This window comes from Trichosurus vulpecula, chromosome 3, assembly GCF_011100635.1.
Source record: "Trichosurus vulpecula isolate mTriVul1 chromosome 3, mTriVul1.pri, whole genome shotgun sequence".
NCBI classification, from domain to species: domain Eukaryota; kingdom Metazoa; phylum Chordata; class Mammalia; order Diprotodontia; family Phalangeridae; genus Trichosurus; species Trichosurus vulpecula.
In genome coordinates this window covers 240,718,839-240,742,492 of record NC_050575.1, presented here as the reverse complement: position 1 = coordinate 240,742,492, position 23,654 = coordinate 240,718,839, and the positions used below count along the sequence as shown (strand labels likewise).

Below are 23,654 nucleotides of genomic sequence, written 5' to 3'. Positions count from 1 at the left end.
TGTAAGGAACAAGAAGTAGGCCAGTATGGCTATGCTATAGACTATATGAGAGAAGTAAAGTGTAAAAAACTGGGAGTGGAGCAAGGGGCTAGATTATTAAAAGCTTTAGATGACAGAGGAGATTATATTTAATCTTTGATATAATAGGGAACTACTGGATTTTTTTTTTGAGTGGTAGGTGGGTGACATAGTCAGACCTGAACTTTTGGAAAATTACTTTGATAGGCAAATGGAGGGTGAATTGAAGTAGAGAGAGACTCGAGCTAGGGAGACCAATTAGAAAACTATCAGAGTCATCCAGGTAAGAGGTAACAGGGGCTTGAACAAGGTTGATACCTGTGTCAGGGGTAGGAAAGGAGGGGGTGTATATGAGGGAGGTAGAGATAGAAATGAGAAGATTTGGTAAAGATTTGGATGTGTGACTTGTTATCAAGTCCAGTGGCCTCTCCTTTATCCTCATTCTTCTTGAACCCTCTGCCACCTTTGATATTGTTCACCATCCCTGCTCCCATTTCTTGAGGTTTCTTCTTCTGTAGCATGATTCTATATTATATTGGTTCTCATCCTATTTCTCTGACTGCTTTGGTTTTTCCTCTTGATCTTTTTTAACTCTTCTGTCTCCTTAGCTTTGGTATTTCCCATGGCTTATTCCTCAGGGTTAATTTTCTCTCTCTCAGAGAACCCTTGTAGTCTCAAGGCTTCAGATAACCCATCTATGTTGATGACTCCTAGATCTATTATCTTCAGTCCTGTCTGGCACCAGTCCTGTGTTTCATACTATGTTGTTGTTAGATACAGGAATATTTGAAAGATCTATTACTTTGAAATGATGGCAAAACTCCCCTTCGTGGGGGCCCCTTCTGTGGGTCATAGAATAAAAAGATCTACATGAGCAGATTCACCTCTCAGGGACATTGTTCTAGGGTTTAAGACACAAAGGAGTTAAATGTCAGAAGTGGGATTAGAATTTTACTTAAATATAGTATGTTCTAATCTGAACTCATCATCTTTACTGTTTACTACAAAATGAGTTCCCCTTATCAACTTCCCTGACTTTGTTGTGATGTCATTCATAGGTTGCTCAAGCCTAAAATCATAGTTTCATTTTGGATTTATCCTTTTCCTTCTTACGCTATCTCTAGGTACCATGTTTTGAAAACTGCTTAAGTCTTTCCAGGAATCTCTTCCAAATTACTCTCCATATTCTTTAGCATAAATGATCTTCTAAATGTAGAAGAGGCCTTTGGACACTGGAAAGGACACATTTTGATAGATTTTATCCTGAAAAATCTCACATGGAGATTTTTCATTGTAAATAGGGACTTGGGGGCAAGGACTTTGTAATTTTTCATTTTTGTATTTTCAGGGCCTAACACATTGCATTCTTAGCACCGTAAACATAATAGACACTTAATAAATATGTTGAATCAAATTCCATATTTAATGAAACACACTGGACTAAAACATAAATTCACTCCTTTGGGGGAAATATTAGCTGAAAAACAACATGCCAACGTTTTGAAATAATTTCTTCATAAAGAGAGTTTAATCTTAATATAAAATCTTGGAAATCCATTGATACCAAGTATTCATATCCTTTAGATCAGGGGTTTCTTAGCCTTTTTTATGTTATAGATCCCTTTGGCAATCTGCTGAAGACTTCTCAAAATAATGTTATTAAATGCATAAAATAAAATGTCTAGTATTACAGTGGAAACCAATGACATTCAAATGCATTTACCAAAATATTAAAAGTTCCAAGTTCACGGACCTCCCAGAAATCTGTCTATGGACCCCGTGGCAGTATGTGGACTCTTGGTTAAGAACTCCTGGTTTAGATAAATATGGTCCTGATGGACGGTTGTCAGGCCTAGAGGCTTTAAGAAGCCTTCAAGTCAAAAGAACAAAGAAAGCTTCACTAAGTCTGAGATACAATGCTACCTTGTCTCTGTGTAGAGCCAAGAAACATGAATCTGTGCTTATTTTATTTGAATCAAGGGTCACATTTCACATTAAATTTTATATCTCCTATTGGTTTTCTGGTCACATGCCTTTGTGTGCTTTATCAAATGTGACATCCCTCAATATCCTGTGATGTAAATTGAGGAAGTTAGATGGACCTCTGCTACTTCTTCCGGCTCTAAATTTATGATCCTCTGTTACCATAAGGGAGAGGCAGACAAGATATCTAGACCTTTCTCTTCATTACTTTGCTTTCCTTCTTTATGTTCCTTGCTTATTCTCAAACTCCTCCTTGAAATTGGGGTAGGTCAGATATTCTATGACAATATAGTCTTTTGGGGACATATCAGGCAATCAGGATAATGAAGGGCCTCAAAACAGTGCCTTGTGAGAGTCATTTAAAGGAAATGGAGATGTTTAATCTTGGAAAGGGAAGACAAGAAGGGGGTGATGCTGTGCATAACACCTTGTCTTCAAGTATTTGAAAAATTGTTATTCTTAAGAGAGGTTAGACTTGTTCTGCTTGGCTCCAGAGGGGAGAACTCTTAGCAATCAGTAATAGTTGCAAAGAATAACACTTCAGCTTGATGTAAAGAAAGAGTTACTAATAATTAGACCTCTCCAAATACGAAAAGGGCTGCTTTAAGAGATCTCATTTGAGGTCTTTACGTAGAGGTTGGATCACCACTTGTCAACAATCCTTCAGCGAGTGTTCTTGTTTGGGTCTATGTTGGAATAGATAGCCTCTGAGTTCTCTTCCATCTCTGAGTTTCTGTGATTCTGGTTCTTTGATTCTGTAATCTCCTCTTCTGGGCTGGCCAAGCCTCTGTAATTTCCTCTCAACCTATCAATTTAACGGTACTTCTCACAGTTCCCTAATGGGAACTCTGCTCTAATCAAGCAGTTCTTCTCTCTGTTCCGTCAATATACAGTGCTCATTCTCACTTTCAGAACCTTGGCTCATGATCTTTTTACCTGGGATGTATTTCCTTCAGAACCTCGGCTTATGATCTTTTTACCTGGAATGTATTTCCTTCTTTTCTCCTCTTATGCCAATCCTGTCCTCAAGGTTCAGTTTGAGTCATGAAGGCTTCTTGGGCTACTTGAAGTTTCAGTGATCCTACAGTTTAGCACTTAATTATATACTGTTTGTTACTTGTTTTGTATCAGTCATGTCTTATTAACCATGTGGTCAGAAACAATATTCCATTTTGTCAAACACAGTCTTCCACAACAGACACTGGTTGATTGGTGGATGACTCTTCTTTCCAATGAATAATGATGGAAAACAAGACTAATAGTAGCTTCTAGGTATGTAGTGCTTGGTGGTTACATATCATACTATAGGATTCGAAGTGGGAAAGGACCTCAGAGGTCATCTAGTCTAAACACCTCATTGTAAAATGGAAGAGATTGAAGTTCATTCCCACAAAAAATTCTTATGAGGTAGATAGTGCAGGTAGATAGATAGAGTAGATATTATTATCCCCATTTTAAAGAGGATGAAACCCAGTCTCAGTGAGATTAAGTGAGTTGCTCAAGGTCACATTAGTAGATAGATGGCAGAACTAGGCCTTGAATCCAGGTCTTCTTTGTAATTTTCCCTTCCATGTTCTCTCTCTCATTTCCTTTCAAGACTTTGTTCTTTCAGTGTCCATGAAACCGAACATTTTTCTCATGTTTCACAAAGAAGCAGTGTTTTCCTTAATCCTTCCTTTGTGCCTAATGTATTTAAGCAGTCATTTGCCATTTCTCTCTAGGCCTCACACATTATCTCATTTCCTGCTTTTTCTTTTCTGGTTTCTGATTTTTTTTAAAAATTCTACTCTCAGGATGAAAGTCTATCTATAAAAGGAAAGACTCAGCAGTGGGAACAGATACATTTTTTTTTCAGAAACGTTTTTCTTATTGCTCCTGTCACCAATTTCCCAAGAGGACATAGTCATCCATTATCATCAATTAATATTTACTGAGCTCTTGTCATTTCCACAGCAAATAATTTGGCTATCTGAAGTGAGGACTTTGACTGTAAAAAGATCTAAGTTCATCTACCTTAAAGAAAAATAAAGGGGAAGACTCACAGCCATTAGAATACATGAAGCACAAGCAAGAATCTTTTTGTACCAAAGGTATCTTAGAAGCAACCCTTGTACTATTTAAAAATACATCTACTGGAATAGATGCTTATAATAGAATATTTTTTATAGTAAATCATTTAATGACAGTAGCAATTGGTGATGTATGCTTCATGGGCCTTTTTTGATAAGATGGTCACATTGTACTGTTTAGAAATATGAACACAAAGGCCAAAACCCAATAACTAACAGTTAGCAAATATTTATTAAGTACCTGCTGTGTACAAGGTATGGTGCTAGGTCTTGGAGATATTACAAGTATAATGAATGAAACAATCCCTACTTACAAAGATCTTGGATTCTAATGGGAGAGATAATAAGTACGTATAAAATACTTAGCATCAATAGAAAACAAATAAATATACATGTATACAAACACACACAAAGCAGTTAAATAAAAGGTAGTTTGGGAGGGAGAAGGAGGACATTGGCAGCAGATTGACAAATAAATAGTTAACTTATAATTGTAAGAACTTATGTTGTAGAAAAAAAAGACTAATTGAAATCTATAATCCTAGAACAATTTCATTTAGGTTGCTAGCTCCAAGTAGGAAGGTTGTTGTGGTACATATGTTGCTGTGGTATAGTGGTATTTGGAGAAGGACAAACACAGGATTTGGAATCTGGTGTTCTGACTGGTGGTGGTCCACCATTTATTTAACAGGTGACTTTGGGTAAATCATGTCACCTCTCAAAAACCTCAGTTTGTTTATGTGAAAAAATGCCTATTAATTGCTTACATGCTGAACTCACAGGGTTCTTTTGAGGGTAAAATGAATAAATAATATAAAATTTTTTATAAATTGAAATGATTAATTTCCTCTTAAGCCAAAGCATTTACCAGAGTTTTATTATAAAAATACCTATTTATTGGTTGGAGTCTTATCTCATTCTCAATTTCCTTCTCACCCAGCGTAAGAAATAGAGAGAAAGCAATAGAGGATTAGGGGTACCCAGGAGCTACATGGGAATTGCAAGTTAGACTGTAAGTATGATAAGAACCAGAGCCATCACTGGCACATTTTGCACCTAGGGCAAATAGTACAAAATATCCTTGCTCTAGTCCTAGCTGTGTCCACATAGCTGCTGCCCAAGTGAAATTGATATTCCTAAAGCACATATCTGATCATATCAACTCTCTTCCTGATAAACACTATTGACTCCCTATCGCCTCCAGGATAACATATCAACTCCTCCTTGTTATTGCGAAGTTTGTCACAGCTTTGCCCCATCTGATCTTTCTAGTTCTAATAATACTATTAATAATAATGATAAAAGCTAGCATTCATATAGCACTTTAACATTCACAAAACATTTTACAATTACTAACTCTTATGATCCTCACAATAACCCTGGGAGGTAGGTACAATTATTCTCCTCATTTTACAGATGAGGAAACTGAGGCAGACAGCGGTTAAGTGACTTGCACAAGGTCACACATCTAGTAAGTGTTTGAGCTTAGATTTGAATTCAGGTCTTCCTGACTCCAGTGGAAGAAAGCCAGGCCTGAAGTCAGGAAGACTCTTCCTGAGTTCAAATCTGGCCCCAGATAATTACCAGCTGTGTGACCCTGGGCAAGTCACTTAGCCCTGTTTTCCTCAGTTTCCTCACCTGCAAAATGAGCTGGAGAAGAAAATGGCAAACCCCTCCAGTATCTCTGCCAAAAAAACCCCAAATGGGGTGATGAAGAGTTAGATGTGACTGAAGTGACTGAACAACAATAAAAACTTCTTGGGTCCAGGCTCAGGGCTCTATCTGCTGCACCGCCTTTCTGCCTTTTTTTGTAAACTACCTTTCTTCATTATTACACATTACTCCACTCTAAGTGCTCGATGATCCAGCCAATCTGCCCTTTGGTAGCTCTTCACCTGTGACACTCCATCTCTCCTTTCTGCATGTTTCTTGTCTTCCATGCCTAGAGCACATTCTCTGCTATTCTCCAGCTCTTGGAATTCCTGGTTTACATCAAGACTCAGTCTAAGCACCATTTCTCTTTCTCTTTCTCTCTCTGTCCCTCTTTTTCTTTCTCTTGCTTTCTGTCTCTGATACACACACACACACACACACACACTGGGGCAGCTAGGTAGTGCAGTGGATAGAGCACCAGGTCTGGAGTTAGGAAGATCTGAGTTCAAATCTAGCCTCAAAAGCTTAGTAGCTATGTGGCCCTGGGCAAGTCACTTAACCTTTGTGTGCCTCAGTTTCTTTAACTGTAACAGCACCTAGTTCACATAGTAAGTGCTATATAAATGTTAACTATTATAATAGTATATATACACATTCACATATATTTGTATATATACACAGATACACAACACATACATATATACAAACATACACATACCTACACGTAATATATAGACACACATTCGTGTGTGTGTGTGTGTGTGTGTGTGTGTGTGTGTGTATGTGTGTGTGTGTGTGTTTGTGTGTATCTATTGTATCTCCATTAGAATGTAAACTCGAGGACTTGGGGGAGGGAACTATTTTGCATCTGTCTTTATATGTCTGGAATAGAGCCTAGTACCTGGTACATAGATATTTAATGAGTCAGGTTTAATAAGCATTTTTTGATTGATAATGCTGCTATAATCTATCTGTACGCTCTGTCAACATCTTTGAAATTTGTGTATTCTGGGACAAATCCCCACTTGCCCTGTCCTAGCTATGGCTTGGATGTAGATGGTCACTCTCCTCACTGAAGCTGCTAAGACTGTGTGTCAGGGTCAGAGCTCACTATGGTAGAAGTGGAAGAGGAAGTTAGGAGTGAATGTTTTGATCAGTTCATGGTTTGGGATGAACAACAAGAAGAAATTAGTTTGTCTACATAATTTCATCCTTTATAATCCCTCCTATGTTAAGCATGGCTAAAATCTGGGAAGTAAAGCACTGGCTTCAGGCTGGTCCAGTGGAAAACGTGCTTGCTGAACCAGGAGTCAGAAGTTCACATCTCAGCTCTGATGTTTTCTCTCTCTGTGACCTTGGGCAAGTTATGTTTCCGGCCTCAGTTTCCTTCTCTGTAAAATGAGAAGGCTGGATTAGATGTCCTCTCTGATCCATTACCACCCTAGATCTGTGGCCTTATGTCTCAGGAGATCTTTTATTAGTTCAGAGCCACAATACTTTGTTGATCAGAGGCAAAAAAGACCATTTGTCAATTCTGAATAAGAACTGCTGCTGTTGGCCCCTGAAAAGCCCATAAAGCACCATTCTGTCATCGGATGTCCATCTTTGCAGCCCACTGCTTTTGTGGAATGTTTTAGAAAACTCTTTTATGACACACTAAAGGAAGTGACTGGTTTGTAACTAATAGCCCTCCTAGTATTTAATTTTAAGTGGTTGGAATTCAGGGCTTACAAATTGCTTTGCAAAAGCTTTCAAAGGGCATCCTGTGCCAGTTGGGATGATTTGGTCATATGAAAATATAGCCACAGCTCATTTATCCAGCCTTCTTGGGCAACAAGGCGCTACATGTAAGCAGATAGCCACCTCTTACCCTTCTCAGTTTTATCTGGTTTGTATTCTTAGAACTTTTTTGTGAGGAAACTCTTTTAAAGTTCTATCTGAAGCAGTAAGATGGGATTCAGTTCAGGTCTTCTAAAATCCCCAGGTTCAAATCCTGTATGTTCTATATGAAATCTTTCCTTTAGCTGTTTTGCCTCAAAGATTTACCTTATAGATCTATACTTAGTGGTTGATTGGTGGATGGCTTTTCTTTCCAATGAATAGTGATTGAAAATAATGGCAAACCACTCCAGTATCTTTGCCAAGAAAACCCCAAATGGGGTCACAAAAAGTTGGACATAACTAATTGACTAAATAACAAAAATTTGTGTACTACATCATAGAGTTGTTGTGAGGAAAATCCTGTAAAGTTCAAAGTGCTAGAGAAATGAGTTGTTTGGTAGAACTACATCATAAGAATGAAGGACTAGGGGCTCTCCTTTGAATAAAGGGACTATACTTGCATATATAGTTTTTGTAATATCTGTTTTGGTTCTTCAGAGAAGTTGCTTTTGTTTCCAGATTGCTTCTTATAGTTGAGGTTGCTAGGTAAGTAGCCTTCTGCCCTCTGTCCTTACCCAGCCACTTCTCTCCCTTTGTTTTTCCCAGTTCCACATTCAAATCATACCCATCTTTAAAATCCAACTCCAATGTTACTTCCTTTGTAAAACCTGCCCTGATTCTTCCTCCCCTCAAGGTGGAAATGGTCTCTCTTATTATCAAGTATTCTTAATGTCTTGTTGGTATGTGTTTTACTCCCTTTATTCAATTCTAAGTTCCTTGAGGGCAGCTAAGTGGTACGGTAGATAGAGTGCAGGGGCTGAAGTCAGGAGGACCCGAATTCAAATCCAGCCTTATACACTTACTAGCTGTGTGACCCTGGGTAAGTCACTTAACCCTGTTTCCCTCAGTTTTCTCATCTGTAAAATGAGCTAGAGAAGGAAATGGCAAATCACTCCAGTATCTTTGCGAAGAAAACCCCAAATGGGGTCACGAAGAGTTGGACACAATTGAAACAACTCGACAACAACAACAGCAACAAAGTTCCTTGAGGGCAGGAACTATGTCTTATTTATCTTTGTATATTTGCTAGCACTTACGATAGGTATTTAGTACTTACGCTAAGGCACCTCCATTATGGGTATTTAATAAATGTTTGCTGAAGATGTATGATGATGCTAAAGATCGCCATTTTCTTGATCCTATGTTGCAGCTTAAATGAATAGGTTAAACTTTCAGAAGTACATAAATATACGTTAGATATTTAATTATTTCTAAAAACAATGGCACTTGCAGCTTTTCGCATAGTTTTACTGCATAGCTTTACTTCATAGTTTGTGTTTTTTATAGAAGGCTGATTTTATATACTGTTTGCATATCTTTAATATGTTCTGTATGGCTTTAACAATGATAAATAATAAATTTTAACTTCTAGAACAATCTAAAAAAATAAATTCTTGCTGCATGAATGTCAGATGAATGAGTTTTTACCATAGCATCCTGGGTTCATGCTGCCTCTCCTCAAACCTCTGGAGATGGTTACAGTTTGGGCTGAGCCTTTGGTGAGTCAGAAGCTGATATGATTTGAGTTACCCCTGACCTTTGGTTTTGCTCTAGGTCATCTTTGAACATGAAGTTGCCTGGGGAGGGGTGGAGTGGGGAGATAATGTTTGTAGGGTGTTCTAGGTAGACCCCAGGGACTCAGTCAGAATTGAATCCATAGACCCAGTTGTTCTATTGGGTCCCAAACATTGTTTTAATCCTGGAGCTGTGCAATTTCCCTGACCTTTTAAAAAAGGGATCAGTGGTAGAGACCAGATTAGACCTCTCAGGGCCACTCTGGACTGGAATATGGTACTCAAATGCTTCATTATCTAGGAAGCATGGTCAGGTGGAAAAGAGTAATAGACTTGGAGTCAGGAGACGGGTTCAAATCCCATCTCTGCAATTTACTATGTGAACATGGACAAATAGTTTAAAGCCTAAGAGTTTCAGTTTCCTTCTCTATAAAATCGGGATGATAATAATATTGGTATTATCATATTAGTGCCAATATTGGTACTGGTATTGGTATTGGTACCAACTGGTACCAATAATATTGGTATTGTTATAAACCTTGCAGGGTTATTAGGAAAGCACATATAGACATGTGACCTAAGATGATGAATATTATTTTTGTCTTAGAATTCACCTTCTTCCCTTCATTCTGAGTCAGAACTAGACTGCTGTAGCAGTGGAATAGAGAGGTAACTGACACACTCTCTCTTGTTATAAATTAATTTACTGTCTTTAATGGGCTCTAACCTTCCTTACAAGAGAAAGTAGCATGGCATGGTGGGCAGAGCACTGAACATAGAGTCAGAGAGACCTTGGGTTTCAGTCCCACCTCAGATACCTACTAGCTATGTGACTATGATTGAAATGCTTAATCTCAGCCTGTTTCTTCATTTTCAAAATGGAGATGACAACTGTAATAATTATATCACAATGAAATAATGTATATAAATACAAGTGAAACTTGTGCATTGTACATATGGCACTTCATAGACCTTCAAGTGCTATATTAATGCCAATTTTTATATTATTATATCTCATTTCCCAGGATCCAATTATAGCTGAATATTATAATCCTGAAAATTCAAATTTCTAAGAGTTAAAAGATGAAATCAGTTATTAACCTCGATGATTTCTATTGCAGGGAAACAAAAAAGGATGGCCGTTAAAGATGTTTGGCTTTTTTTTCAGACCAAAAGTCAAAGGTATGTTATATAGATGGTAAAGAATTGGAGTGTACTTATTTCCCTAGTAATTTAATGAAATATAAATGTGGGTTAGAATGCTTTTTGAGACATGATGACATAATAATGATAGAGTGATGATATAATTAACTATAAGCAATTTGGTTATTATTCAGTTCAGATTTCATCTCCTGAAACACAGTTACTGTATTCATTCATCCTTTCCCTGCATTCAACAAGTATTGGTTAAATGCATAAGGCACATGCTAGGGGATAGGGGAAGTACATAATTAAATCTAGATGTGATTTCTGCCCTCAAGTACCTTATAAACATTGGAGTTCATGTGATTATAGAATATGAGAATTGGAAAGATTCTTTGAGGTCATCTAGCCAATTTCCTCATTTTACAGATGAGGAAATTGAGGCCCAGAATGGTTAAATGATGTGTGTAAGCCCACACAGGAAGCAATAGAAGGTACTCAGGATTTGAAATTAAAATGTGTAGCTCCAAATCCTTTAGTGTTTCCAAATGAGGACATATATTTAAAGGGATTTCCAAATATTAATCTCCTATATAAATATTATTTATTAGTATCATCACCATCACCATCACCATCACCATCATCATCATCATCATCATCTCTACTTGTGCTTGGCACATTGTAGATACTTAATACATGCTTGTTGATTGATTAATTGAAGAGGTAGAATATAAGTTGGGATTCTTAAGGATGGGAAGGATTTTTCACAGGGGATGGGTGGGTCTCTTCTCTCTATGAGAGGCAGCATGGCCAGAAAGATGAAAGTTAGGTGGGGTATTATGAGATTGGGGAAAAGTGAACAGTTCTATTTGAATGTATAAAAGGAAATGCTAAAAGATGGAAAAGAAGGTTAGAATCAGAATGTGGAAGGTCTTGAATGCTAGGCTAGGGAGTTTGCATTTTATTTTGTAAGCAGTAGAGTCATTAAAGATTTTTGAATAGGGAGATGTGGTGGTCAAACCTATAGATTCTATATGAAATCTTTCCTGATCCCTCTAGCTGCTTCTCCTCAAAAACTTACCTTATATCTGTTGCATAGATATAGAGAAAAAGATAGCTTTCATTCTTTATCTTTCTGTATCTATCTATCCATCTAGCAATCTATCTGTCCACCCATTCTTTCCTTCCTTCCTTCCTTCCTTCCTTCCTTCCTTCCTTCCTTCCTTCCTTCCTTCCTTCCTTCCTTCCTTCCTTTCCCCCTCCCTCCTTCCCTCTTTCCCTCCCTCCCTTCTTCTCTCCCTCTCCTTTTTTTTTCTTTCTGTCTCTCCCAGTGTAGTAGAGTGAACAGAGGGCTGAACCCAGAGCCAGGGAAGACTCAGGTTCAAGTTCCACCTCTGACACACACTGGCTGTGTGACCCAGGGCAAGTCTCTTAACTTCTTAGTGCTCTAGGCAACTTTTTATTTTCATTTTTAGAATGGGGTTGCCCATTTTATGTTTTTAAATTTTTTACATTAAAGTTTTATTTTATTTTTCTCAATTACATGTAAACAAACATTTTAGCATCCATTAAAAAATTTTTGAGTTCCATAGTTTCTCCTTCCCTCCATCCCTTCCCCCTCCTTGAGGAGGCAAGCAGTTCAACATAGATTATACATGTACAGTCATGCAAAACATTTCTGTCTTAGCCATGTTGCAAAAGAAAATGCAGACTAAAAAAATCCCCAAGAATAATAAAGTAAAAAAAAGTTTGCTTCAGTCTGCATTCAGACTCCATAAGTTCTTTCTGTGGAGGTAGCATTTTTCATCATGAGTCCTTTTAGGATTCTCGGATCATTGTATTGCTGAGAATAGCTACATCATTCACAGTTGATCATCATATAGTATTGCTGTACATACTATAGTATGTACTGTACACAGTGGTCTCTTGGGTCTGCTCATTTCACTTTGTATCAGTTCACAAAAATCTTCCCAGGTTTTTTGAGAGCCTCCTGCCCATCATTTCTTATAGTGCAATAGTACTCCATCACAATCATATACCACAACTTGTTCAGCCATCCCTCATTTGACGAGCATCCCCTCAGTATCCAATTCTTTGCCACCATGAAAAGAGCTGCTATAATATTTTTGTACATGTAGGTCCTTTTCCCTTTCCTTCGATATCTTTGGGGTACAGACCTAGTAGTAGTATTGCTGGGTCAGAGGGTATGTACAACTTTGTAGCCCTTTGGGCAGAGTTCCAAATTGCCCTCCAGAATCTAGGCAGCTTTTTATAAGTTGAAGAGAAGGTGTTGACCTAGATTTTTAGAGAAAGTTCTTCACCAAGTGCTCCCTACATGAAAGAAATAATAGGTCTAGTCTCTCTCTATTTTGTATGTGTATTTTTATGTACAAAGTATCTCCTCTGACAGAACGTAAGCTTCTTTTTTTGTCTTTATATTCCCAGTGCCAAACAGAGAGCCTGACACATAATAGGCACTTAATAAATGGATTAATTGACTTTTACCTTTTCCTTTAACTTACTGTCTTTGCAGCAAGTTAATAACTCCTGGTTGATTGACTTGGCATCTGCCTGGGTATGGGTGATGACAAAGAGGGAAGAATCAACTAGGACTTCAAAGTTTCCAGCCTGGATGACTGGGAGAATTGAATTGCTATCAAGAGAAACAGGACATTGTGAGGAGGGGCAGGCTTTGAATATGTTCAATGGGATGTGCCAGCAAAACATCTAGGGAGAGATGTCCAGCTGGCAGTTGAACCAGAGAGAAGAGGCTGGGCTTGGATAGATAGGTTGAAATGTCATTTGTATAGAAGTGGCTATTGATGCCACAGCGGTGAACAAGGTCACTAACTGACTGAATGTAAAGAGAAATAAACACTATCTAGTCAAACCTTTCATTTTACAGATGAATCAGAGGTTCAAGGAGAAGAAATAGCTTCTTCAAGGACACATATCTATTTAACAACACCTGTTTTTAAAAAAATAGTTACTTGTGTTTTAATATTTTGAACTTGAATTCATGCATCTGTATATTGCCCTGTAGTCTAAGGATCATTGAATGTCTAGATAGATATAGATAAACTGATAGCGATCTACATTCCTGTATAGATTAATAGATTAGGTTTTTGTCTGTATTGTTTGCATTTTAATTATGATATTGTCCTAAGAATACAATTTGTCTTTTTATAATGAGGTCATTAAGATGCTAGCTAGCTGTGGGAGACTGACTCCTGACTGCTCAGGACCTATATGGCACAGCACTGCAAGGAAAAAGGGCCAGATAGATTTTCCTGCTTTCAGTCAACAAATATTTGTTGTCTGTCTTTTACATGCGAGGCATTGGCCTTCCATTTCATTAGTAGGCCAAGGGTGAAAAAGAGGATTCCCCTAAAGGAATAATAGATAAATAGAAGTGAGTCAGGAGATTCTAGGCATAAGAGACATCTGTAGCGGTGGCACAGGCTGGAGAGTACATGGTGTGTTTGAAAGCCTAGGGAAGTCATCTACTTTGACTTTCAAAGCCTTGGGAATTATATGGTCAAGTTGAATTCCAAGTAGGAGTTTGAGGAGTGCTTGTAATGTATCCTCTTCCACTCCTTTTTGCCTTTGTAATACACTGAAGTGTGTTCATCTCCCTAAAAGAAAACAGAAAACTTGTAAATAGAGAAGGCAGAACTGAGGATTGACTCTGGGAAGATGACATTAGGGTCAGCAGCATTTCTCTCTTCAGTTTTGGGTGAAAAATCACCTATGAATTGCAATGAGCCTAATTGGGGTCCTCCTGGATCCATGGGTATTCCAGACTCCAGTCTCTAACTTTCCTTCCTATGTTCGATTCTTAACCTCTCAGGATCTTTCTGCATTCTTCAGGCTCTAGTCTATGCCTGGGATGGCTGGGGATTTGGACTGCTCATTAACATCCTACTTGGAAGGCCTGTAACTGATTTTCCACTTATTACTGGGTAGCCGGCAACACTTTCATCCTTCCATCCTGAGAGCTCCTAACAAGAATATTGGAGAATTAAAAATGAAACCACTTTGATGGCAAGGGAAGTTTATCAAATAATTTCGTAATCAGTGTAATGACCTTGAAGCAGTGATCCAGGAAGCTTGTCACCCTATGTGAGCAGAATCACATTTCAGCTCCACAGCACCATCTAGTGATGCGAGAATGAGCGAATTGGTACCAAACGAGCTTTAGCAGTGGATTAATAGAGTATTAGGGCAAGAAGGGACCTTAGAGGTCACCTGATCTAACTAGCCCCATCACTTCATACCTAGGGAAACTGGGGCACAGAGAGAGAATGACCTACTCAACATTACACAGGCAACTAGTGGCAGCATGAAGAATAGAACCATGGTTGCTTTGAATCTCTGTTCAGGGTTCATTCCACTGGGTTACTCTGCCCTGATCTGGTGGAACACTTTTTGGATATTTCAGAAGATGTTTGATTTCCATTTTAGATCAAAGAACCTCTGGGCTTTTAGAAGAGACTTCTGGGTGTCCTTCCTTGTGCTGTCTTCTCATTAGAATTGATAGACCCAGGCCCCAGAGCATGATTCTCAAAACTAATCAGATAGGTTAACCTGGGGTCATCATATTAATACACTGTCCCTATAAAGCACATTGTAAAGATAGAGGACTTTGCACATAGTATCTCATCTGATTCTCAGAATAAACTTATGAAGTAGGTGAACAGAAGTGTTAAAACCCTCATTTTATAGATGAGTTTTACAAAAGACTCTAGGATGTGCCAAAGCTAGGACTATGGCCCAGTTCTTCCCACTCTGTGTCCAGAGCTCTTTTCCCAGTGCTGGACAGAATACACATAATCTGGAAAGGACCTCAGAGGCTCCGTCCAACCCAACACCCTCATTTTTCAGATGAGGAAACTGAGGCTAATGCAATTTAAGTGACTCACTCCAAGTTTAACAAAGGTACTAAGGAGAAGAGGAGGTATTTGAACCCAAGTCCTTTGACTTATGGGGTCTTTTCACTGCCTCCCTTAAGGAGTACTTATCATGCTATAAATTCCAAGCTTTAGGATGCAGCTCTGCTACAGATCACATGTGAATAAGTGAGAGTATGGTAAGAGGGCTTTCTGCTCATAGGGAGTTGCCCGTGCTTACTCTAAGCTTGGAAGAGGCCAGACGTTCCAATCCAGGCCCCTCTTTGCAGGCTGTCAGTCACCTAACTTTTGTGAGAAACAAAATCTATCAGCACTCTATAGTATACATTTTTAAAAAGCAAAAACACTATAACATAATAGAATTCCATCGTAAAATGTCTTATTCTTCATAGGGTTGGAAAGCTTTTGGGAGAAATTATTTTATATTATATTAATAAGCAATTATTAAATTAGAATTAAGGGCTTTTTCTCTCTATTTCCTCATTCAGGGACCAGCCCCTATAAATAAGTCTCTGAAGGACATTGCTGATAGGTGAGATTGCCCAAATTGCGAACATGCTCCTAGATCTTGGGCAGGACCCCACCCATCTAGGAGATCTTATTTCTGTTTTGAGTGTAAACAGAATCAAATTTAGGTGAATTCCAGCCCCAAAGTGTTATGCCCATGTCATTGTACCCTTCCATTGGAGTTTAGGGTAACCCAGCTAATGAAGGAGAAAACTAACCAGAATGGTCTGGGTAGAGATGGATTCCTTTGTCCAGATTGTGGAACCTCATGAACAAGCCATGCTCTCAGCAGGAGGAGCTGAAGGCGTCTACCCACGCATTAATTGTTCTCCAATCAGGGTTGGTTTTCACCTGTCAGGCGCACCCCCTTTTCTAAAAGCACATAAAGGCATTTAATATCTTCATTAGATGTCTTTGGTTACTGAGAGAGGCCACTGACCATCGATTTATTTATTATCAGCTAGCATAATTAATAAATTGATTATTAATTACCCAGAAACTCTATCTCTCAGACTTTTCCTTGTCTCACTTTGAGGTCATCTAGTCATATCCTCTTAGATGAAAGATGGAAAAAAAGCCAAACCAAAACAAGACCCACAGAGGTTACAACTCATACTCTTACCTTCCTTCAAAACTCATGGATGCTGCTGCCCTTTTAAATTGAATTCTACATTATTTTCCACTCTGACTTTTCCTGAGCTTTTTTAGTGATCTGGTTGCCTTTTGAGTAAGAAAACCCCACAGTGTCATTTACAAGTAGTACAATTTCAGCCTGCTAGATCTTTGAGCAGCATTTCAGTAACAACCATGTGAATGAATGAGTTTTTTCTCTTGAAGTATATAACCACAATTGACCACATGACCTCTGAAATGCTATAATGATCAATAACATTTATGTAAAACTTTACTTTTAAAAACTGTTTTACCTTTACCTAAATTACCTCAACTGATCAGTTTTAATCTATGGTTTTTCACAACGACTCTATGAGATAGTACAAATATTATAATAGGGGAGGCAGTGTGGTATAGGGAGTCAGAGGCTCTGGGTTCAAATCCTATCTCTGATACATACTACTTGTATAACTTTAGACAGCTTACTTTCCTTCTCTGGGCCTGAGTTTCCTTAACTGAAAAATGATGGGTCTGGACTAGATGACCTCTGAGGACCCTTTATTTTACAGACAAAGAAGCCGAATTTCAGAAAGGTTAGGTAACTCGCCCAAGAGCACCCAGCTATATGGGGTGGGGTGGGGGGTGATAGGGTTATAGTCAAACTGTAACCCAGGCATTCTGATTCTCAGGTCAGACTTTTTCCCACTGTGCTACTTAGTTTTAAACCCAGGTCTTCTAAAATCAAGTACAGAGTTCTTTCTATTATATTCATCCAAAGGACTGTAAAATCCTTGATTTTACCATAGGAATATCGTTAAAAATGCCTTCTGATACTTCAGGTGTAATTTGTCAGGGAAAATAAGGCATTTTAAAGTTACATCCTTCAATTGTAGTGAGTTATTCTGCTGACTAGGAGGGATTTTTTTCTCCCGTCTTATTTAGCATTATGTGTGTTGGGGATGGGGAGAGGGGAGAGAAAGAAAAGGAAAAAAAACCCAAAACCAATTTGTTCTTAGCCAAGAAACAAGTCCATAGTTTTTTTTATTGTGTTTTCCACTAATTTCTCCTTGTTCCATTGTGATTGTGCCTATAGTGACTAGGGAAATTAGAATTCTAAGCGGAGCTGTAACTAGGGTGGAGAGAGGCCTGAACTTTTCCTAAGGGTGACAAATTTAAAGGATGCTGACTACTTGCAGCCCTTCAATAGATTAGCATCAGCACAGGGTTGCACCAAGTTAGCAATAATAATTAGTCCAACTAGAAAATTCTGAAACTGTGGGCTGTAGCAAACGCCTGTGCATTTGCTCCAGGTGCAACAGTTTCTAGTTATGGCTCTTGATAATAGGACTTAGAGATGAGAAAACTGGGGCAATGAGAAATAGAGTGAGGTACTCAAGGTTACATAAGTAGTAAGAAGCAGAGCCAGAATTCACATTCAGGTTTCCTGGCTCTGACTCTGGGGATGTTGTCACTACTCCATGAAGGCAGCTGTGGGGCAAAGGTGAGGTTAGACAGATGAGGTTGCATGATGCCCTGTGGCCTGTGTGTTTCTGTCCTTTTCACCAACCTGCTTCTCTCTTCCTGAACAGGTGCAAGTGAGTCTTTCCATTCTGTTTCTGTTCCTCGTGGAGTCATAAGCCCGAGTGCCAGATAGTGCCATGAGCTCTCAGAGGAGCCCTAATACCAACATAGTATCCTTTTTCTACCTTCATGTCTTGTCATTCTTCTCATTTATTTATCTTTTTGCTCTGATTTCAGCCAGACTGAGAACCCAGGGAGTGGTGAAACGAAAGATGTGTTTTCAACAGCTTTTGCAATTTCCAATCCATTTGGTGTTCTGAGGCCTGGATGGGAGACTGTCACTCAGGGAGCCAGTTGTTAACTCTTTGGGCCCAACAGGCAGTGAGAGGCCTGTTGTAACCAGTGAGGCATTCACATAATGAGGCTGACTTCCTTTTTGATTCTAGTTCAAAAAGCACATCATGGCTTTGTTGTTCTTTCCTATAAATGCTGTCTATTTTGACAGCCTCCTGTGACATGCAGAAGCAGCCTACTCCAAGCAAAATTAATTATAATGTTCTCAAGCTCTCCTTTTCCTTCTGTCTTTCTGTGAATTTACGGTGACGGGCCCAAGTCACGTTGTGCCCATTTTCCTTGATGTCCCTTGACAGCCTTTATCAAGGTTGCCTGAGGCATAATTGTGATGCAGACGGGTTTTGTGCCTAGTCACAGAATCACAGAATCTTATAGCTTATAAAGATCCTCAGAGGCCACCTCATTTAACCCACACCTAGGTAGAAATCCTTTTTGCAATATCTTTGACCAGTTGTTATCCAAAGTCCACTTGAAGACTGAGTGTCTGTGAGCTCACTACCTCATGAGGCAGTCCATTTTGCCTTTGGGCATTTCTAATTGTTAGGGGGCTTCTGTGATCTGTCTTAAAACTATACTATGACTTCTGGGACACCCTATATTTATTCAATGTGGTCCAAAGCAGTGGGACTGGGGGAGGGGCACAAAGTGGAAATAGCTTTTCTATTTGTTAGTTGTGTGACTTTGAGCAAGTTGACTTTATCTCTCAATGTCCTTATCTATAAAATAAGGGGGCTGGGCCTAGATTTCCTTCTAGGCCCAAATCTTAACACACTATAAAGTGCAGGGAGGCCGATTTTGATTCTACATAAACAGTAATTTCTCAACATTTAGATTTGTCCAACAATGGAATGAACCGTGGCTCAAAGGAATGAATTTCCAGTTACTAGAAATGTTTATACAGAGTAGCTAGCATAAAGAGAAGCTGGTTTATCATTTACCTGGAACATTGTAGATCCCCTCTCCTCATGAACTACCCTTTTACTGTCAAAGGCGCCATTACACAGTTTGCTGTTGTTTGTTCAATTTTGTCCTGTTCTCTGTGACCACATTTTGGGGTTTTCTTGGCAGAGATACTGGAGTGGTTTGCCATTTCCTTCTCCAGCTCATTCTGCAGATGAGGAAGCTGAGGCAAACAGGGTTAAGTGACTTGTGCAGGGTCGCACAGCTAGTAAGTGTCTGAGGCCAGATATGACCTCATTAAGACGAGACTTCCTCATTGCAAGCCCCGTGCTTTATCCACTACACCACCTAGCTGCCCTATCATTCAATTACCCAGATTTGAAAACTCAGTGTCATCTTCAGCTCCTCCCTGTCCCATTCTACATATCTAATCACTCTCCAAATCATTTTGATTTCCCCCCCCTACATTTCTTGCATCTATCCCCTTCTCCCACATACAGCTACTACTCAAGTTAAGGTCCTCATCTCCTCCTGTTTGGAATATTACAATAGCTCTCTAATTGTTTTTCCTCCTTCATGATTCCCAATTGCAAGTCATCCTTTAAATAGTGACTGGAGTGATTTTCCTAAATCACAGAGCTGATGGTATCACCTTCCTCCCAACTGAACTCCAATAGCCTTCAATTATCTCTCATTTCCAATATAAGGGCATTTGTTTGACATTAAAGCTTTTCACAAGCTTTGTCTTTTCATTCTTTATAAACTTTTTATACTTTTTTCCTCTATTCTACAATTCATCCATGCTGGCCTACTTCCTGTTCCTTGCATATTTCCAATTTTTGTGCCTTTTCAATGATGTCTTCCCATGCCTGAAACACTCTTTTCCCCGGCTTCCAACTCTTAAAATTCCTGGCTTCCTCTAAAATTCAGCTTAAGGGCCACCTCCTCTGGGAGGCCTTTCCTGGTCCCCCAAATGCTAATACCCAACCCCTCTAAGGTTTCCTTCCATCTGCTCTCTCTTGTTAGAAAATAAGCTGCTTGAGAACAGGTATCTTTTTGTTTTGTTTTATTTTGTTTTGTTTTTGTAGCCCTAGAGTTTAGTATGGTGCTTGGCATTTGTAAGCGCTTAATACATTTTTGATTGATTGCTTTCTAGTTGACAGGTATCTCCTTTAGTAGGATGTATACAGTCTCCTGGGTTTAATGAAATCAGCATTGTAAAATCCGCAAACAGGAGCACCTGGGGTACCTCACAATTTATAGAGAATTCCTCTTCTGCTTTAATTCTAGATGTGCTATGCTCCATGACAATGTTGAACACCTTTGGTGAGCCTGTCTCTATTTTATACCTTTATTTTTCTTGTTAATAAGAAGGTTGCTAAAATCATATTTATGGTTGCAGCTATCTTAAGATCACCTTGTATGATCTAAATATGTTGTTGAAGAAGAGCCTTTAAGACTGCATTTTGCTCTCCTAAGTCGAATGTTTTTTTATAGTCACCAAACCCGGTTGTAAATTGTATCCTTTACATCAGAGGCATCAGATATGCAGGCAGCTGCCTGTAATACTAGTGTGCAGCCTGAGCTCGATTAAAATATCATTGGGAAATATTTAACAAAATAAATAAAATATATATAATAAAATATAGATCATTTGAATATGTGGTTTTCTAAGTCAATATGCATTCCAAAGGGATCTTTTGTATAGTTTGATGGCCCCCATTTCTATTTGAGTTTGGCATCACTGCTCCATAGGGTAGCTAGGTGGTACAGTGGATAGAGTACAGGGCCTGGAGTCAGGAAGACTCATCTTCCTGAATTCAAATCTGGCCTCAGACACTTAGCAGCTGTGTGACCCTGGGCAAGTCATTTAACCCTGTTTGCCTCAGTTTCCTCATCTGTAAAATGAACTGGAGAAGGAAATGGCAAACCACTCCAGAATCTTTTCCAAGAAAACCCCAAATGGGGTGATGAAGAGTAGGACACAATTGAAATGATTGATCAACAACAACAACCATAGCTCTAGACCAGGGCTGTCCAACTTCAGGTTTTCATTGAAACAATAGACAACATATTTTGATTTGCCATTTTAGTGAGAGCTCTGTGGTAGCTCGGCTTCCTTTACTAAAGTATTTATGTAAATTTCCATGCTTGTGGCGGGGGGCACATTTTGGACAGCCCTATTCTAGACAGTTCATCTCAACTCTGAAGGTTTGGTCTGCTACGGAAAGCTTCTGCAGGAAACTGTGATAATCAGAGTTAAGGTCTTTCTCTTTATCCATGAATCATTTTAAAGTATCCATGATTTTTTCAGTAGGTCAGTTTGGAGATGTTATCATCACAAGAAGCGTCTTCTGTTCCTTCTCATTTTCCTAATTTAGTGTTGATTTTAATTTAATATCTCTGGGCCTCAATTTCCTCATTGGCAAATGAGGAGGTTGAACAAGGTCCCTTTCAGATCTAAAATGATATTCTATGAACTTTCTTTCTGAAGGGGCTATTCATAATATTATAGGAATGTGTCCTCTGAGTAACCTTTGATTTCTTTCATTCTTATTCTTGAACCATATTTTCAACAGCTATTTGGTTTTCACCTGTTCCCGTCTTCACATTGAAGTTATTAACTATAAAACATATATGCTGACTTTACAGGCTCTTATCATGTACCACATGCCTTTTTTTGGTGGCGCATGCTTATCATGAACATTTTAAATTAAGACCAATCATTGCAGTAATTAGGATGAGGTCTCTCTTTGAGAGTTCAAAGAATATTAAAGATGAGAAGGCTTGATCAACTTCGTCCCATTTCAGTTCCTCTGGAGGCAAATGCTTCTCCAAATGAGTGTTTTTGTGGTTGTCCACAATATGCACCTAAAAAAGACAAAGGAGAAAACTTCCATACAACTTATATGCCCAAAAGAGATTTATTTGAGGATATTCCAACTGGCTGGAGATCAGAAGGGGGGTGTTGTGGACTATCAGACCTCCATTCAAAGGAGGATAGTGGTATGGCAGCTTCCTTTGGATGGCTTCCCAACTTTCTCTTTTGTATAGGAAAAAATCTCATCTTTGAGATGTGTAAAGAGATACTCCATCTTTTTTAGTGGTTCCAGGATGTGATTGGTGTGGAACAGGGTGCCATTTATTACTTTTACTTCCAGATCTATTTTTGGGCTCTTTTGAGTACAGTAATTGGTTGAAGGATGTGAGAATATGGGATTGGAATATTTCCTCATTTACCAAAAGTTGGTTAACAGGGGGAATAAGGAGGATCTTATCTATAATCCCAAGTTGTACAAGGGCCATTTGGACCTAAATAGATAGCTATTTATGAAATTAGAATTGGGGAAGTGACAAGACTTTGTTGGCTGGTCTTAGGGGTGAAAACAAAGGAAGACAATAAGCTATTACAACTTCAAAGGATATTAGCTAATTCTAAATTGCTTGTTCAGTGCCAGGAGGGTAGTCTTGAGTTGGCCTCTCAGCATAAGGATCAAAAGCCTTTCCCCTCATTCCTTTCCCCTCAGATTCTACATATTGATACTGATTCAGATTCTGTTAAGAAGGGAGAATAAACTTCTGTTACACAAGATAATAACATAGGAGAAAGATCTTAATTATTATGAGTTGTCTAAATATGTATATGCATATGTACATTTCGTAGCAAGCAGTTCAATTATATTTCTTAGATGAATGATAGCATTGGCAATTGCAAAATTCTAAGAAACAAATATATCCTTGTATATAAGCTGGCTATTATGAAACGAATTATGGCAGTCATAGTTTAGTGGACCCTATAACACACTGTATTGAAAAATGACCAAATGTCTCATGAAATGGTGTTTCCTGTTGTCTTTGGATGCCCAATGAAACTGACTTTCCTAACTAATTTTTTTTTGCCTTCCTAATGAGAACCTTTAAGATATTCTTCTATTTATTTCCTTATATCTTCTGATTTCATTCATAGTGAGAATATCAACATTAATACACTTCACCACCTTTAGCAGTAGATCAAGTACTTGGTAATTGGATAAGGATCTCACATTTAGTGTACCGAAAGTTAAATTACTGCTGATAGATGGTTGGCTACTTGATTTTTAGAATCCTCTGCCTTCTCTTCCACCACTGTGACTGAAGAAAAGTGGGAGTAGATTGAAGAGGGTCATTTGAAATTTTTCTTTGTTTTGTGAGTTGCCATGACCAAATAATCCATCACCTCATGTCCAACTGGAGCTGAGCCTTCTATCCTTAGCTAAACTGGTCCTTGGAAAGCAGACAAATTCTGTCACTGAGACTGTTCTTGAAGCCTTTCCAGATAGGTAGAACCTTCCAGGGTTTGTCCTCTGCTATCCTTGCCTTTGAAAACCCAGTGTCTCCTTTATGACACAGTGAGGCATCAACGTAGGGCAGTTATGGAGGGGGAAAGGTTTAGGACAAGGGTAGGGTGGGGACCCTGCAACCTCAAGGCCAGATGTGGCCTTCTAGGTCCTCAAGTGCAGCCCTTTGACTAAATCGAAACTTCACAAAAC

At 38.8% G+C, this 23,654-nt stretch overlaps 1 protein-coding gene across 3 annotated transcripts in view; it reads left to right on the top strand.

The window, feature by feature from the left end:
- The window catches only part of DCDC2C (doublecortin domain containing 2C), a 196,257-nt gene that overhangs the window by 146,794 nt on the left and 25,809 nt on the right, over positions 1-23,654 (top strand). For 2 of the 3 annotated variants that reach the window (XM_036752673.1, XM_036752672.1), the window contains exon 12: positions 10,300-10,360. In XM_036752673.1, coding sequence (XP_036608568.1) covers positions 10,300-10,360 — 61 coding nt within the window. Of the gene's footprint in view, positions 1-10,299; positions 10,365-23,654 lie in introns of all 3 variants that reach the window. The other variant, XM_036752674.1, reaches the window with a different exon arrangement.